Source organism: Melanotaenia boesemani, chromosome 7, assembly GCF_017639745.1.
Source record: "Melanotaenia boesemani isolate fMelBoe1 chromosome 7, fMelBoe1.pri, whole genome shotgun sequence".
NCBI lineage: Eukaryota > Metazoa > Chordata > Actinopteri > Atheriniformes > Melanotaeniidae > Melanotaenia > Melanotaenia boesemani.
In genome coordinates this window covers 25,242,213-25,257,355 of record NC_055688.1, presented here as the reverse complement: position 1 = coordinate 25,257,355, position 15,143 = coordinate 25,242,213, and the positions used below count along the sequence as shown (strand labels likewise).

At 40.6% G+C, this 15,143-nt stretch overlaps 1 protein-coding gene across 9 annotated transcripts in view; it reads left to right on the top strand.

Moving 5' to 3' along the window:
- LOC121642654 (protocadherin gamma-C5-like) overlaps positions 1 to 15,143 on the top strand; it is a 324,465-nt gene that overhangs the window by 31,323 nt on the left and 277,999 nt on the right. The window contains exon 1 of one of the 9 annotated variants that reach the window (XM_041989454.1): positions 296 to 2,724. The exons of 4 other annotated variants lie outside the window; for them this stretch is intronic. In XM_041989454.1, coding sequence (XP_041845388.1) covers positions 340 to 2,724 — 2,385 coding nt within the window. In that variant the 5' untranslated portion in view covers positions 296 to 339. Of the gene's footprint in view, positions 1 to 295; positions 2,725 to 4,487; positions 6,983 to 8,280; positions 10,760 to 12,028; positions 14,493 to 15,143 lie in introns of those variants that run through there. 4 more of the 9 variants (XM_041989447.1, XM_041989448.1, XM_041989467.1 and 1 more) reach the window with 4 other exon arrangements.

Below are 15,143 nucleotides of genomic sequence, written 5' to 3'. Positions count from 1 at the left end.
ATCTGATCTTTTTTTTTTATGAATGGAATTTATTGATTTTTTTTCTTATTAATTGATTTATTTTACACCACAAGGAAAGCAGTCAAACTTTTGTAGTTGTTTTAATTTTGACATTGCGATACCCAAAGACCTACTCATGGTGTCAGTGTGGGCCAACAAACGCAAGAAGGCGATCATTCTCCACCCTTCCCTCTTAGTTGATTCACAGCCTGATTCTGACAAAGTACTACAAAATCACGCTTGGTATGAGCGAAACCTGAAGAATACTTATATGAAAAGAGATAGTGGATTTGTACCTTTACATATTTAAAAGGATTCCTGGTTTATTACGGAGCAACAATGGATTACCGTTCATTTCTTATTTTTTCCAGCCATGTTTTTATTTTTCTATACCCCTGCCCTACCAATGGAGACATGAGCTATTCTGTTCCCGAGGAGATGGAACGAGGGTCTGTAATTGGAAATATTGTTAAGGATCTGGGACTTGATTTGGGTATACTGTCCACTCGTAAGGCCCGTATTGATGCTGAAGATAACGTACAATGTTGCGGAGTTAATCTCAACGGAGACTTGATTGTGAAAGAAAGGATCGATAGAGAAGGTCTTTGTGGGAAAAAGGGAACGTGTGTAATCAAACAGGAACTTGTCCTTGAAAATCCTTTAGAACTGCACCGTATCAGCATCCGCGTTCAAGACATCAACGACAATTCACCACAGTTTAAGGAGGAATCGCTAAATATTGAAATACAGGAATCAGCAGTTAAAGGTGCACGCTTTCTTGTGGGAGAAGCACACGATGAAGACGTCGGAGAAAATGCTGTTCAGGGCTACTCACTACAACAAAACGATCATTTCAAACTGAATGTTGACACAAAAGCAGGTGGACGGAAATACTGCGAGCTAGTGTTAGACAAAGAATTAGACAGGGAAGACAAAAAGGAAATAGTGCTGATACTCACAGCATTCGATGGTGGCTCTCCACGAAAATCAGGTTCTGTGGCCATACATGTTACTGTAGTGGATGCTAATGATAATGTGCCTGTGTTTAGCCAAACTGTGTATAAAGCAAGTCTGGCTGAAAATTCCCCCGTGGGTACTGCTGTTATCTCAGTCAGTGCTACTGATGCAGACGAGGGTTTAAATGGGGAAATTACCTACGAATTTGACCATGTTTCATTTAAAAACAGTGACGTATTTTCCCTACACTACAAAACAGGTGAGGTGAAAGTGGCTGGCGCAATTGATTATGAGAAAGTATCATCTTATGAAATGCAAATTAGCGCAAAAGACGGAATGGGATTAGTTTCATACGCAACGCTGATTATTGACATCATTGATATAAATGACAACGCCCCTTTGATAAATTTAAAATCACTATCTAACCCTATACCAGAGAATGTGTCACCTGGTACAGAGGTGGGCATCATAAACGTGCAGGACAGAGACTCTGAGAACAACCGTCAAGTACGCTGCTCCATTCAACAGGGCGTCCCCTTTAAATTGATTCCATCTATTAAAAACTATTATTCTCTGGTGACCACAGAACAACTGGACCGGGAACTAGTGTCTGATTACAACATTACAATCACTGCCACTGACGAGGGCTCTCCACCTCTGTCCTCCTCTAAAACTGTTCAGTTATCCGTAGCTGACATCAACGACAACCCACCTGTATTTGAGGAACAGTCATACAGCGCATATGTGACAGAAAATAACAAACCTGGTTCCACTTTATGTTCCGTTACTGCTCGAGACCCTGACTGGAGACAGAACGGTACAGTGATTTATTCTTTGTTACCTGGTGAGGTGAACGGTGCACAGGTGTCCTCCTACTTGTCTGTCAATGGAGACACGGGGGTGATCCACGCTGTGAGGTCGTTTGATTTTGAACAGTTCAGGAGCTTTAAAGTCCAGGTGATGGCCAGAGACAACGGTTCTCCTCCACTCAGCAGCAACGTGACTGTCAATGTGTTCATATCTGATGTGAATGACAACTCTCCTCAGATATTGTACCCCACCACGGAGGGCAGCTCCTTTATGACCGAGCTGGTTCCCAAAGCTGCACACGGAGGCTCTCTGGTGTCCAAAGTGATAGCAGTGGACGCAGACTCTGGGCAGAACGCATGGCTGTCCTATCACATAGTAAAATCCACTGATCCTGGACTTTTCAGTATTGGTCTCCACAGCGGAGAGATCAGGACACAGCGGGACATTTCAGAATCTGACAGCATGAAACAGAACCTTATTGTGGCAGTGAAAGATAACGGACAGCCCTCTCTGTCTGCCACCTGTTCCATGTATTTACTTATTTCTGATAATTTGGCTGAGGTGCCAGAACTGAAGGACATTTCTCATGATGAAAAGAATTCCAAGTTAACATCTTACTTGATAATCGCTCTGGTGTCTGTGTCCACATTTTTTCTGACCTTCATCATCATCATCTTGGGTGTGAGGTTTTGTCGCAGGAGAAAACCCAGACTGTTGTTTGATGGAGCAGTAGCCATCCCCAGCGCGTATCTTCCTCCTAATTACGCAGATGTTGACGGCACAGGAACTTTACGCAGCACTTACAATTATGACGCCTACCTGACAACAGGATCTAGAACCAGTGACTTTAAGTTTGTTTCATCTTACAATGACAACACGCTGCCTGCTGACCAGACCCTAAAGAAAAGCCCAACGGATTTTGCTGATGCGTTTGACAGTGATTCTACTTCTCCTGAGGTAGGCGCCTATTTAATTTATGAAAAGCCATTTAAGTGACATTTTTCTGCTCTTTCAGCCCCAGACAAACCTTTCTTTCAAATGTTTTATTTTACATTTCCTTACCCATGAATAAGAAAAGGTTGACTGGTTTAGCTTTTAGAATTTAGCTTTCGTTATTGGTGCGATTTATTCTGATGTTATCTAACAAATATACCTTAAAATGACTTTCACTTAAGTTTTATGTGAAGATATTTCAAACTGTTTCATTTCTATCTCATCGTTGTCTTAGAGTTTTATTTTCCTGTTTGTTTCCCCCAGTTTTTCTTACATTTTTCCATATATTAATCCTTAAAGTTTGTATGATCCAGTTTACCCTCAGTAGTTGTTTGAAGTACTTAAACTGATACCACTTCTGTTTGTAACCGATAATGTAATTGCAACCAAGTTCAAGAGCTCACAACGAACGGGGTTTCCCTGAAACAATGTTTAAAATGAAAATGGTTGTATTTTGATCGTGTAGGTCCCCAGTCCTTTAACAAACCTTGCAATTTATATGTTGAATTTTCCTCCCCATTTAATGTATCTTAATCTAACTGAACATGCATTTCTTACACAATCCCTCAAAGAACTTGATGTGTTTTGTATTCTTTTTATAATGAAGTGTAACTTGAAGAAGGAAACGTGGTATATAGGTTGATATGAAGTCTAACCCAGAGGTGCTACCGTCCATCCTTATTGATGTATTTGATTGACTTTCTGTTTGCTTGTGAAGGCTGAAGATTAATCATTTCGGCTTCATCATTTTTGACCTCTTATTGTATAATTTTTATTATTATTGTTGTTGTTGTTTTTGTGGTATTGCAAAATTAGTCGATATACGAAGGATTTTGAAAGATTCATTCATCATTCTGCACTGGCTGAACATTTTCAGTTTCCTTTTCTTAAAAGATAAACCATTGCCACAAGTCTTCTATTTATGGCTTTTTGTCGTCATAGTTTCTATCGATTTCTCACTGTTTCTTACAAGGAATCTATTCATTCTCTCAGTTTTTTCACACACCACTTTTGCAGTTCATCATGAAGGGCAGTATAATCAATGCACTCCCCATGCAATATTTAGGCATAAATTAAAAAAGAAAAGTTTTACTCATCATGAAAAAAAAAACATAATTGTATTACTGCATACAGTATCGCATATTCTAGTAATCACACATTTCGATTGGAACAACTCTAATAATGAAGTCGTTAAACTCCATATCGGTTCATTATCCCATCTTAACCAGATGAGGTGAAAATTGGAGCATGTGTATTAAGACAAAACCTGCTATTGGCAATATGTGTATCTTTACGCCTGTGTGTGAGTGTGCTGCATGTTTAATATTAGTTGGGGAGGAAACATTATTCCAGCGATTATTTTAGATGTCCTTATCTCATTTAGCAATGTAAGATTATGGGGAAGATTGAGGATACGTGAAATCAGTCCTCCACGTTTTAGCCGCTGTGCTGTGTCTAAAACCGAACTTATTTTTTCATTTTTATTAAACTGTATTTTATTTTATGCTTACTAAACTGTTTATTTATTTGACTAACGTTAACAGCACCGTCCCATTTATCGTAATGAGAACCCAATTCAGTTGTTGTAGATACTCTGATGTTGACGTTGCGATACCCAAACACCTACTCATGGTGTCAGTGTGGACCAACAAACGCTATAAGAGACCTTTCTCTGTTACTAGATTCAGAGCCTGATTCTGCCATTTTACTGCGGTTTGCAAAATGATTCTTGGTGTGGACAGCATCTGAAGAGGTCCCATATCTAAGGAGATCGCTGATTTAAATCACTTTTACAAACTTTCAAGCGTACTTGATCTGTCTGACAGCAAAAATGGATTACCGTTCATTTGTTATTATTCCCATCCTTGTATATATTTTTCTGTCTCTCTGCCATGTCAATGGGGACGTGAGCTTCTCTGTTCCGGAGGAGATGAAACGAGGATCTGTAATTGGAAATATTGCTAAGAATCTGGGACTTGATTTGGGTATACTGTCCACTCGTAAGGCCCGCATTGATGCTGAAGGTAACAACGTTCAATGCTGCGGAGTTAACCTTAATACCGGAGACTTGATTGTTAAAGAAAGGATCGACAGAGAAAGTCTTTGTGGGAAAAGGGCATCGTGTGTTCTTAAACAGGAACTCGTCCTAGAAAATCCTTTAGAGCTGCATCGTATCAGCATCCGCGTTCAAGATATCAACGACAATTCACCACAGTTTAAGGAGGAATCGCTTCATATTGAAATACGTGAATCAGCAGATAAAGGTGCACGCTTTCTTGTGGGAGAAGCGCACGATGGAGACGTCGGAGAAAATGGTGTTCAGGGATACTCACTACAACAAAACGATCATTTCAAACTGAATGTTGACACAAAAGCAGGTGGACGAAAATACTGCGAGCTAGTGTTAGACAAAGAATTAGACAGGGAAGACAAAAAGGAAATAGTGCTGATGCTCACAGCATTCGATGGTGGCTCTCCACGGAGATCAGGTTCTGTGGCCATACATGTTACTGTAGTTGATGCTAATGATAATGTGCCTGTGTTTAGCCAAACTGTGTATAAAGCAAGTCTGGCTGAAAATTCACCCGTGGGTACTGCTGTTATCTCAGTTAGTGCTACTGATGCAGACGAGGGTTTAAATGGGGAAATTACCTACGAATTTGACCACGTTTCAGATGAAAACAGTGACGTGTTTTCTCTACACCATAAAACAGGTGAGGTGAAAGTGGCTGGCGCAATTGATTATGAGCAAGTATCATCTTATGAAATGCAGATTAGCGCAAAAGACGGAATGGGATTAGTTTCGTACGCAACGCTGATAATTGACATCATTGATATAAATGACAACGCCCCTTTGATAAATTTAAAATCACTATCAAACCCTATACCAGAGAATGTGTCACCTGGTACAGAGGTGGGCATCATAAACGTGCAGGACAGAGACTCTGAGAACAACCGTCAAGTACGCTGCTCCATTCAACAGGGCGCCCCCTTCAAATTGGTTCCGTCAATTAAAAACTATTATTCTCTGGTGACCACAGGACAACTGGACCGTGAACTAGTGTCAGATTACAACATTACAATCACTGCCACTGACGAGGGCTCTCCACCTCTGTCCTCCTCTAAAACTGTTCAGTTATTTGTAGCTGACATCAACGACAACCCACCTGTGTTTGAGGAACAGTCCTACAGCTCATATGTGACAGAAAATAACAAACCTGGTTCCACTTTATGTTTTGTTACTGCTCGAGACCCTGACTGGAGACAGAACGGTACAGTGATTTATTCTCTATTACCTGGTGAGGTGAATGGTTCTCCGGTGTCCACCTATCTGTCTGTTAACGGAGACACGGGGGTAATCCATGCAGTTAGGTCGTTTGATTTTGAACAGTTCAGGAGCTTCAAAGTCCAGGTGATGGCCAGAGACAACGGTTCTCCTCCACTCAGCAGCAACGTGACGGTCAATGTGTTCATATCTGATCTGAATGACAACTCTCCCCAGATATTGTACCCCACTCCCGAGGGCAGCTCCTTTATGACCGAGCTGGTCCCCAAAGCTGCACACGGAGGCTCTCTGGTGTCCAAAGTGATAGCAGTGGACGCAGACTCCGGACAGAACGCATGGCTGTCATATCACATAGTAAAATCCACTGATCCTGGACTTTTCAGTATTGGTCTCCACAGCGGAGAGATCAGGACACAGCGGGACATTTCAGAATCTGACAGCATGAAACAGAACCTTATTGTGGCAGTGAAAGATAACGGACAGCCCTCTCTGTCTGCCACCTGTTCCATGTATTTACTTATTTCTGATAACTTGGCTGAGGTGCCGGAACTGAAGGATATTTCATTTGATGAGAAGAACTCCAAGTTAACATCTTACTTGATCATCGCGCTGGTGTCTGTGTCTACGTTTTTTCTGACCTTCATCATCATCATCCTGGGTGTGAGATTTTGTCGCAGGAGAAAACCCAGAATGTTGTTTGATGGAGCAGTTGCCATCCCCAGCGCGTATCTTCCTCCTAATTACGCAGATGTTGACGGCACAGGAACTTTACGCAGCACTTACAATTATGACGCCTACCTGACAACAGGATCCAGAACCAGTGATTTTAAGTTTGTTTCATCTTACAATGACAACACGCTGCCTGCTGACCAGACCCTGAAGAAAAGTCCAACAGACTTTGCTGATGTGTTTCCGATTAATGATTCTTTTCCTGAGGTAGGATATCAAAAATGTTCTTTGTAAATATTTACTATTACGTTACATTTCATATTATTATTTACATATATACTTTTGACACACATGTATTTAATTCGATGTTAATCCATCTCAAATCATATATGGTTAAAAGCTATTCTATTCCATTTATATTTGTTCTTGTGAATTAGTAAGATAAGTTACCATTCCTTGAACGGAGTTCTTCTGTCATATTCTCAGTTTTCATAGACTTTTCTCTCTGTTTAGTGTGTTGTTATAGCCAATACCTTGGTTACCTTTGTCATCAAAATCTCTTCCGTGTCTTGGAATGAGCTTATGTTCGTCCTCATTACCTCTGTCCTTGGTGCTGATGCAGACTTTTCATGAGCAGGCACTGTTTTTCAAATATGTCACGTTTTAATGTAAATTGATGTTTTTTTTTTTGTCTGGGCTCTGTTTCCCCATTCTCTAAATAACAAATGAATAATGATAACGATAAAAGGGGTCATATTATTGGTTCAGTAAAATGTATATGTAAATTTAAAAAAACTACTACTACTACTACTACTACTAATAATAATAATAATAATAATAAATCTGCTACTGAATAATTTAATTTGTAGGTACTTTGATCTTATTTTTTATCTTTACATTGGAATTACAAATATGCAAATACATAATTTGAAATAATAAAACAAAAGCAACATTTTAACCAATTTACGCTCACGGCAGACTGACACGTTAGTTTTGATTTACAAGGTTCTACAGAATTGATATAGTGTAGGCCTCCACCTTCCGATAAAGTCCAGAGTAGAATCTTGTTTTTACTTTCAGTACATTCGTTGTGGGTGAGTTAGCGCGCGCGCGAGAGAGAGAGAGAGAGAGAGAGAGATGTGAACTGAAGTGTGGATGCAGGTTTTCAGTTCAAACGTAGCCTGTAATGAGCATTAATCACTGGTGCTACGATCATATTTTTGAAAATTGCCACTATTTTAGGTTTTACAAAGTGCACAGGCAAGTTCAAGCCATTTAAACTGAAAGATTCACAGGCTATATTAAATAAATAGAAAACATTTATCAACCCCAAGGGGAAATATAACAATAACAGATATGACAGCGTGCAAAAATCATTTATTCAATCTAAAACATTAATGACGAACGATCTGACAATATTTCAAGAAAACTGTCTTTTCTCTCGGAATGTTATTTACTGTTTGTGCTCACGGTGTCACTATAGACTAACCAAAGAATTAAATGCTCAGTTAGTTCCGCACAACATCCTTTATTGGGATGCACCGCTCTTTATACTGTAGTCTCGAAAATCTGTCGTTGATTGCTTAGAGGGCAAATAACGTGAATGACTCTTGAAAGACGGTAAATTGGCATTTTCAGTGTTCATTTCGCTTGAAGATGGGACGTGGACTGTGTGTTCTTTATGGCTTTTTCATTGTCTTTGTTGTGCTACACTACGCAGATGGAGACCTGAGCTATTCTGTACAAGAGGAACTGAAACATGGATCTTTTATTGGAAATATCGCCAAGGATCTCGGTTTGGAGCTGGGAACACTGTCCGCTCGTAAAGCTCGTGTTGATATGGAAAAGAGCGACAAAAAGTATTGTGAAATTAATCTGCGAAGTGGCGATTTATTTGTTGCGACAAGAATAGACAGAGAGGAGCACTGCGGAGAGAAGCCTACGTGTGTTTTAAAATTCGATCTGTTGTTGGAGAATCCTCTGGAGTTACACCGGCTGTCCCTGCAGGTGGAAGACGTAAACGACAATCCACCAGTCTTCCAAAAAGATATTGTAAAACTGGAAATTACCGAGTCAGCTGACAAAGGAGCAAGATATCGAATCAATGCAGCACATGATGCAGATGTAGGCCAGAACTCAGTTCAAAACTACATTTTGCAACAAAATACGAATTTCGTATTCAATATTCAGACAACAAATGCTGGCAATAAATATGGTGAGCTGGTTTTGAATAAAGAGTTAGACCGAGAAGAGCAGCAAGAGCTAAAATTGCTGCTAACAGCTTTAGATGGTGGTACTCCTCAGAGATCCGGGACTGTCGTCATACATGTTGTTGTGCTCGATGCCAACGATAACGCCCCTATCTTTGACGAGGCTGTGTATACAGCAAAGTTACAGGAAAACTCACCTTTGAACACTCCAGTGATAACAGTGAGTGCATTAGACGCAGACGAGGGTATCAATGGTGAGGTCACCTATGAATTTAGTCGACTTCCCGACAAATCACGAAAGCTTTTTTCGCTTGATCAGAAATCTGGTTCAATAATTGTCAACGGTGACATTGATTATGAAGAAGGGTCGAAATATGAGTTGATGATTGAGGCTAAAGATACTTACGGTCTCTCCTCAGAGGCCAAATTAATTATTGAAATCACTGATATAAATGACAACGCCCCTTTGATAATTTTAAAATCATTATCAAACCCTATACCAGAGAATGTGCCACCTGGTACAGAGGTTGGAATCGTAAACGTGCAGGACAGAGACTCTGAGAATAACGGTCAGGTCCGCTGTTATATTCAACAGGGCGTTCCTTTTAAAATGGTTCCTTCTATTAAAAACTATTATTCTCTGGTGACCACAGGACACCTTGACCGTGAAGTAATATCTGATTACAACATTACAATCACTGCCACTGACGAGGGCTCTCCACCTCTGTCCTCCTCTAAAACTCTTCAGTTATCTGTAGCTGACATTAACGACAACCCACCTGTGTTTGAGGAACAGTCCTACAGCGTACATGTGACTGAAAATAACAAACCTGGCTCCACCCTACGTTCTGTTACTGCTCGAGACCCTGACTGGAGACAGAACGGTACAGTGATTTATTCTCTGTTACCTGGTGAGGTAAATGGGGCCCCGGTGTCCTCCTATCTGTCTGTTAATGGAGACACAGGAGTGATCCACGCTGTGAAGTCGTTTGATTATGAACAGTTCAGGAGCTTCAAAGTCCAAGTGATGGCCAGAGACAACGGTTCTCCTCCACTCAGCAGTAATGTGACTGTCAACGTGTTCATATCTGATCTGAATGACAACTCTCCTCAGATATTGTACCCCACCCCGGAGGGCAGCTCCTTCATGACCGAGCTGGTCCCCAAAGCTGCACACGGAGGCTCTCTGGTGTCCAAAGTGATAGCAGTGGACGCAGACTCCGGACAGAACGCATGGCTGTCATATCACATAGTAAAATCCACTGATCCTGGACTTTTCAGTATTGGTCTCCACAGCGGAGAGATCAGGACACAGCGGGACATTTCAGAATCTGACAGCATGAAACAGAACCTTATTGTGGCAGTGAAAGATAACGGACAGCCCTCTCTGTCTGCCACCTGTTCCATGTATTTACTTATTTCTGACAACTTGGCTGAAGTGCCAGAACTGAAGGACATTTCTCATGATGAGAAGAGCTCCAAGTTAACATATTATCTAATTATTGCGCTGGTATCTGTGTCCACTTTTTTTCTGACCTTCATCATCATCATCCTGGGTGTGAGATTTTGTCGCAGGAGAAAACCCAGACTGTTGTTTGATGGAGCAGTTGCCATTCCCAGCGCGTATCTTCCTCCTAATTACGCAGATGTTGACGGCACAGGAACTTTACGCAGCACTTACAATTATGACGCCTACCTGACAACAGGATCTAGAACCAGTGACTTTAAGTTTGTTTCATCTTATAATGACAGCACGCTGCCTGCTGACCAGACCCTGAAGAAAAGCCCATCAGATTTTGCTGATGCGTTTTGCCTGCCCGACGAGTTTCCTGAGGTAGGCACGTCTTTAGTTCTGATAAAAGCAATTTCAATGCCCTTGCAGAAACATCCTTTTACTCTTTGTTCTTTCCTATTTTGGCTTTTTCATATTTATGCTGGTCTATGTGAGACATCCAAATCTGATGTTTCCAAATAAATTTGTTACACGACACTGAGATGAACGTCGGAAAACACGTATTCTGTGCTGTCTGGCTTATGTTAGTTTTTTCATTTCATATTTTTATTTCTGACATGAAGCCTTTTTTACAGCCTCGTTTTAACTCAGAGATAGCTGCCTCGTTCCTTATTGATGTGCTGGACTGATTATCATTGTGCCTTAATGAAAAGGCCCAAGTTTGTTAATAAATACTTTATCATGTTGAATCAGTTCCTGTATGGGTTTGGAAGGGTCTATCATGTATTTATTCACTTTTGTTTTAGATGTAAATCGTCAAATTAGGTGATGGATTAATGACTTCAAAAGTTAAATCAGAATCCTGCATTAGTCGAGCAGTAAATGTGAAAGGTCTTCACTTTTCTCAATTGTTCTACTGACTTTTATTCCATATATTTATGAAGTGAAAACTGTTCACGCTCTCATTGCTATCACAGTACTTAGGTTCCACAATTTCTCATGAAATGCAGTATTACACTACCCACACAATGTGTCGTCATAAGTTACATACACACACACACACACACACACACACACGCACACAGAAGGAATTAAAATCTTTAGTGTATGTCTTGTCGTGCATGATGGCTCAGTCACATCGTGAGTTGCGCTTTCAGTGGATGTAATTCTAAACATGAAGTGTTTAAAATCCATTTTATCCTAATTATCTTGATGCCATTTTAACTGCATAAGGTGAAAATAACAAATGCGCTATGGAGTGTGTGCGTGTTTTCGCGTGTGTGTTGCTTGACAGTCACAGTAATGGAGAGAAATATTCTTTCACTGTCTGTCTAGATTTCTATATTACATTTACTACAGCAAGAGAAGGGAAACGTTAGTCCTCCCTGGCACAGGTATTGTGTTGTATCTAAAATCTGATCTTTTTTTTATGAATGGAATTTATTGATTATTTTTCTTTTTAATTGATTTATTTTACACCACAAGGAAAGCAGTCAAACTTTTGTAGTTGTTTTAATTTTGATGTTGCGATACCCAAAGACCTACTCATGGTGTCAGTGTGGGCCAACAAACGCAAGAAGGCGATCATTCTCCACCCTTCCCTCTTAGTTGATTCACAGCCTGATTCTGACAAAGTACTACAAAATCACGCTTGGTATGAGCGAAACCTGAAGGATACTTATATGAAAAGAGATAGTGGATTTGTACCTTTACATATTTAAAAGGATTCCTGGTTTATTACGGAGCAACAATGGATTACCGTTCATTTCTTATTTTTTCCAGCCATGTTTTTATTTTTCTATACCCCTGCCCTACCAATGGAGACATGAGCTATTCTGTTGCCGAGGAGATGAAACGAGGGTCTGTAATTGGAAATATTGTTAAGGATCTGGGACTTGATTTGGGTATACTGTCCACTCGTAAGGCCCGTCTTGATGCTGAAGATAACGTACAATGTTGCGGAGTTAATCTCAACGGAGACTTGATTGTGAAAGAAAGGATCGATAGAGAAGGTCTTTGTGGGAAAAAGGGAACGTGTGTAATCAAACAGGAACTTGTCCTTGAAAATCCTTTAGAACTGCACCGTATCAGCATCCGCGTTCAAGACATCAACGACAATTCACCACAGTTTAAGGAGGAATCGCTAAATATTGAAATACAGGAATCAGCAGATAAAGGTGCACGCTTTCTTGTGGGAGAAGCACACGATGGAGACGTCGGAGAAAATGCTGTTCAGGGATACTCACTACAACAGAACGATCATTTCAAACTGAATGTTGACACAAAAGCAGGTGGACGGAAATACTGCGAGCTAGTGTTAGACAAAGAATTAGACAGGGAAGACAAAAAGGAAATAGTGCTGATACTCACAGCATTCGATGGTGGCTCTCCACGGAGATCAGGTTCTGTGGCCATACATGTTACTGTAGTGGATGCTAATGATAATGTGCCTGTGTTTAGCCAAACTGTGTATAAAGCCAGTCTGGCTGAAAATTCTCCCGTGGGTACTGCTGTTATCTCAGTCAGTGCTACTGATGCAGACGAGGGTTTAAATGGGGAAATTACCTACGAATTTGACCACGTTTTAGATGAAAACAGTGACGTGTTTTCTCTACACCATAAAACAGGTGAGGTGAAAGTGGCTGGCGCAATTGATTATGAGCAAGTATCATCTTATGAAATGCAGATTAGCGCAAAAGACGGAATGGGATTAGTTTCGTACGCAACGCTGATAATTGACATCATTGATATAAATGACAACGCCCCTTTGATAAATTTAAAATCACTATCAAACCCTATACCAGAGAATGTGTCACCTGGTACAGAGGTGGGCATCATAAACGTGCAGGACAGAGACTCTGAGAACAACCGTCAAGTACGCTGCTCCATTCAACAGGGCGTCCCCTTTAAATTGGCTCCGTCTATTAAAAACTATTATTCTCTGGTGACCACAGGACATCTGGACCGTGAAGTAGTGTCTGATTACAACATTACAATCACTGCCACTGACGAGGGCTCTCCACCTCTGTCCTCCTCTAAAACTCTTCAGTTATCTGTAGCTGACATCAACGACAACCCACCTGTGTTTGAGGAACAGTCCTACAGCGCATATGTGACAGAAAATAACAAACCTGGTTCCACTTTATGCTCCGTTACTGCTCGAGACCCTGACTGGAGACAGAACGGTACATTAATTTATTCTCTGTTACCTGGTGAGGTGAATGGTTCTCCGGTGTCCTCCTATCTGTCTGTTAACGGAGATACGGGGGTAATCCATGCAGTTAGGTCGTTTGATTATGAACAGTTCAGGAGTTTTAACGTCCATGTGATGGCTCCACTCAGCAGCAACGTGACCGTCAATGTGTTCATATCTGATGTGAATGACAACTCTCCTCAGATATTGTACCCCACCACGGAGGGCAGCTCCTTCATGACTGAGCTCGTCCCAAAAGCTGCACACGGAGGTGCTCTGGTGTCCAAAGTGATAGCAGTGGACGCAGACTCCGGACAGAACGCCTGGCTGTCATATCACATAGTAAAATCCACTGATCCTGGACTTTTCAGTATTGGTCTCCACAGCGGAGAGATCAGGACACAGCGGGACATTTCAGAATCTGACAGCATGAAACAGAACCTTATTGTGGCAGTGAAAGATAACGGACAGCCCTCTCTGTCTGCCACCTGTTCCATGTATTTGCTTATTTCTGACAATTTGGCTGAGGTGCCAGAACTGAAGGAGATTTCTTATGAGAAGAACTCCAAGTTAACATCTTACTTGATCATCGCGCTGGTGTCTGTATCCACGTTTTTTCTGACTTTCATCATCATCATCCTGGGTGTGAGGTTTTGTCGCAGGAGAAAACCCAGAATGTTGTTTGATGGAGCAGTTGCCATCCCCAGCGCGTATCTTCCTCCTAATTACGCAGATGTTGATGGTACAGGAACTTTACGCAGCACTTACAATTATGACGCCTACCTGACAACAGGATCTAGAACCAGTGATTTTAAGTTTGTTTCATCTTACAATGACAACACGCTGCCTGCTGACCAGACCCTGAAGAAAAGTGCATCAGTTTTTTCTGATGCGTTTGACATTGATTGTGCTTCTCCTGAGGTAGGCTCCTGTTTATTTTAGTAGTGAAAGTAATTTTAGTACCATTGTTCTGCTCTTTTACCCTCAGAAACAATTTTGTTCTAATATTTTTATTAACATTTACGTACTCTTAATAATAACCAGTTGATTGGTTTAGCTTTTAGAATTTAGCTTTCGTTATTGCTGCGATTTATTCAGATATTGTATAACTAATATAAGTGACTTTTATTTAAGTTTTATTTGAAGATATTTCAAACTGTTTCAGGTTTATTTCACCGTTTGTCTCAGTTTTATTTTCCTGTTTTTTTTTCCGTCAGGTTGTCTTCCCTTTCTCCATATTTTAATCTTTAAAGTTTGTTTGATTCAGTTTGCCCTCTGTAGTTGTTTGAAGTACCTAAACTGATGCCACTTCTGATTGTAACCGATAATGTAATTGCAACAAATTTAAAGTTTCAGAGCTCCCAACGAGCTGAAACAACGTTTAAAATGAAAATGGTTGTATATTGATCGTGTAGGTCCCCAGTCCTTTAACAAACCTTTCAATTTATAAGGTGTATTTTCCTGCCCATTTAATGTATCTTAATCTAATTGATCAACATGCATTTCTTACATAATGCCTCAAAGAACTTGAAGTGTAACTTGAAGAAATTTGATAATTAGGTTCGCGTCCAT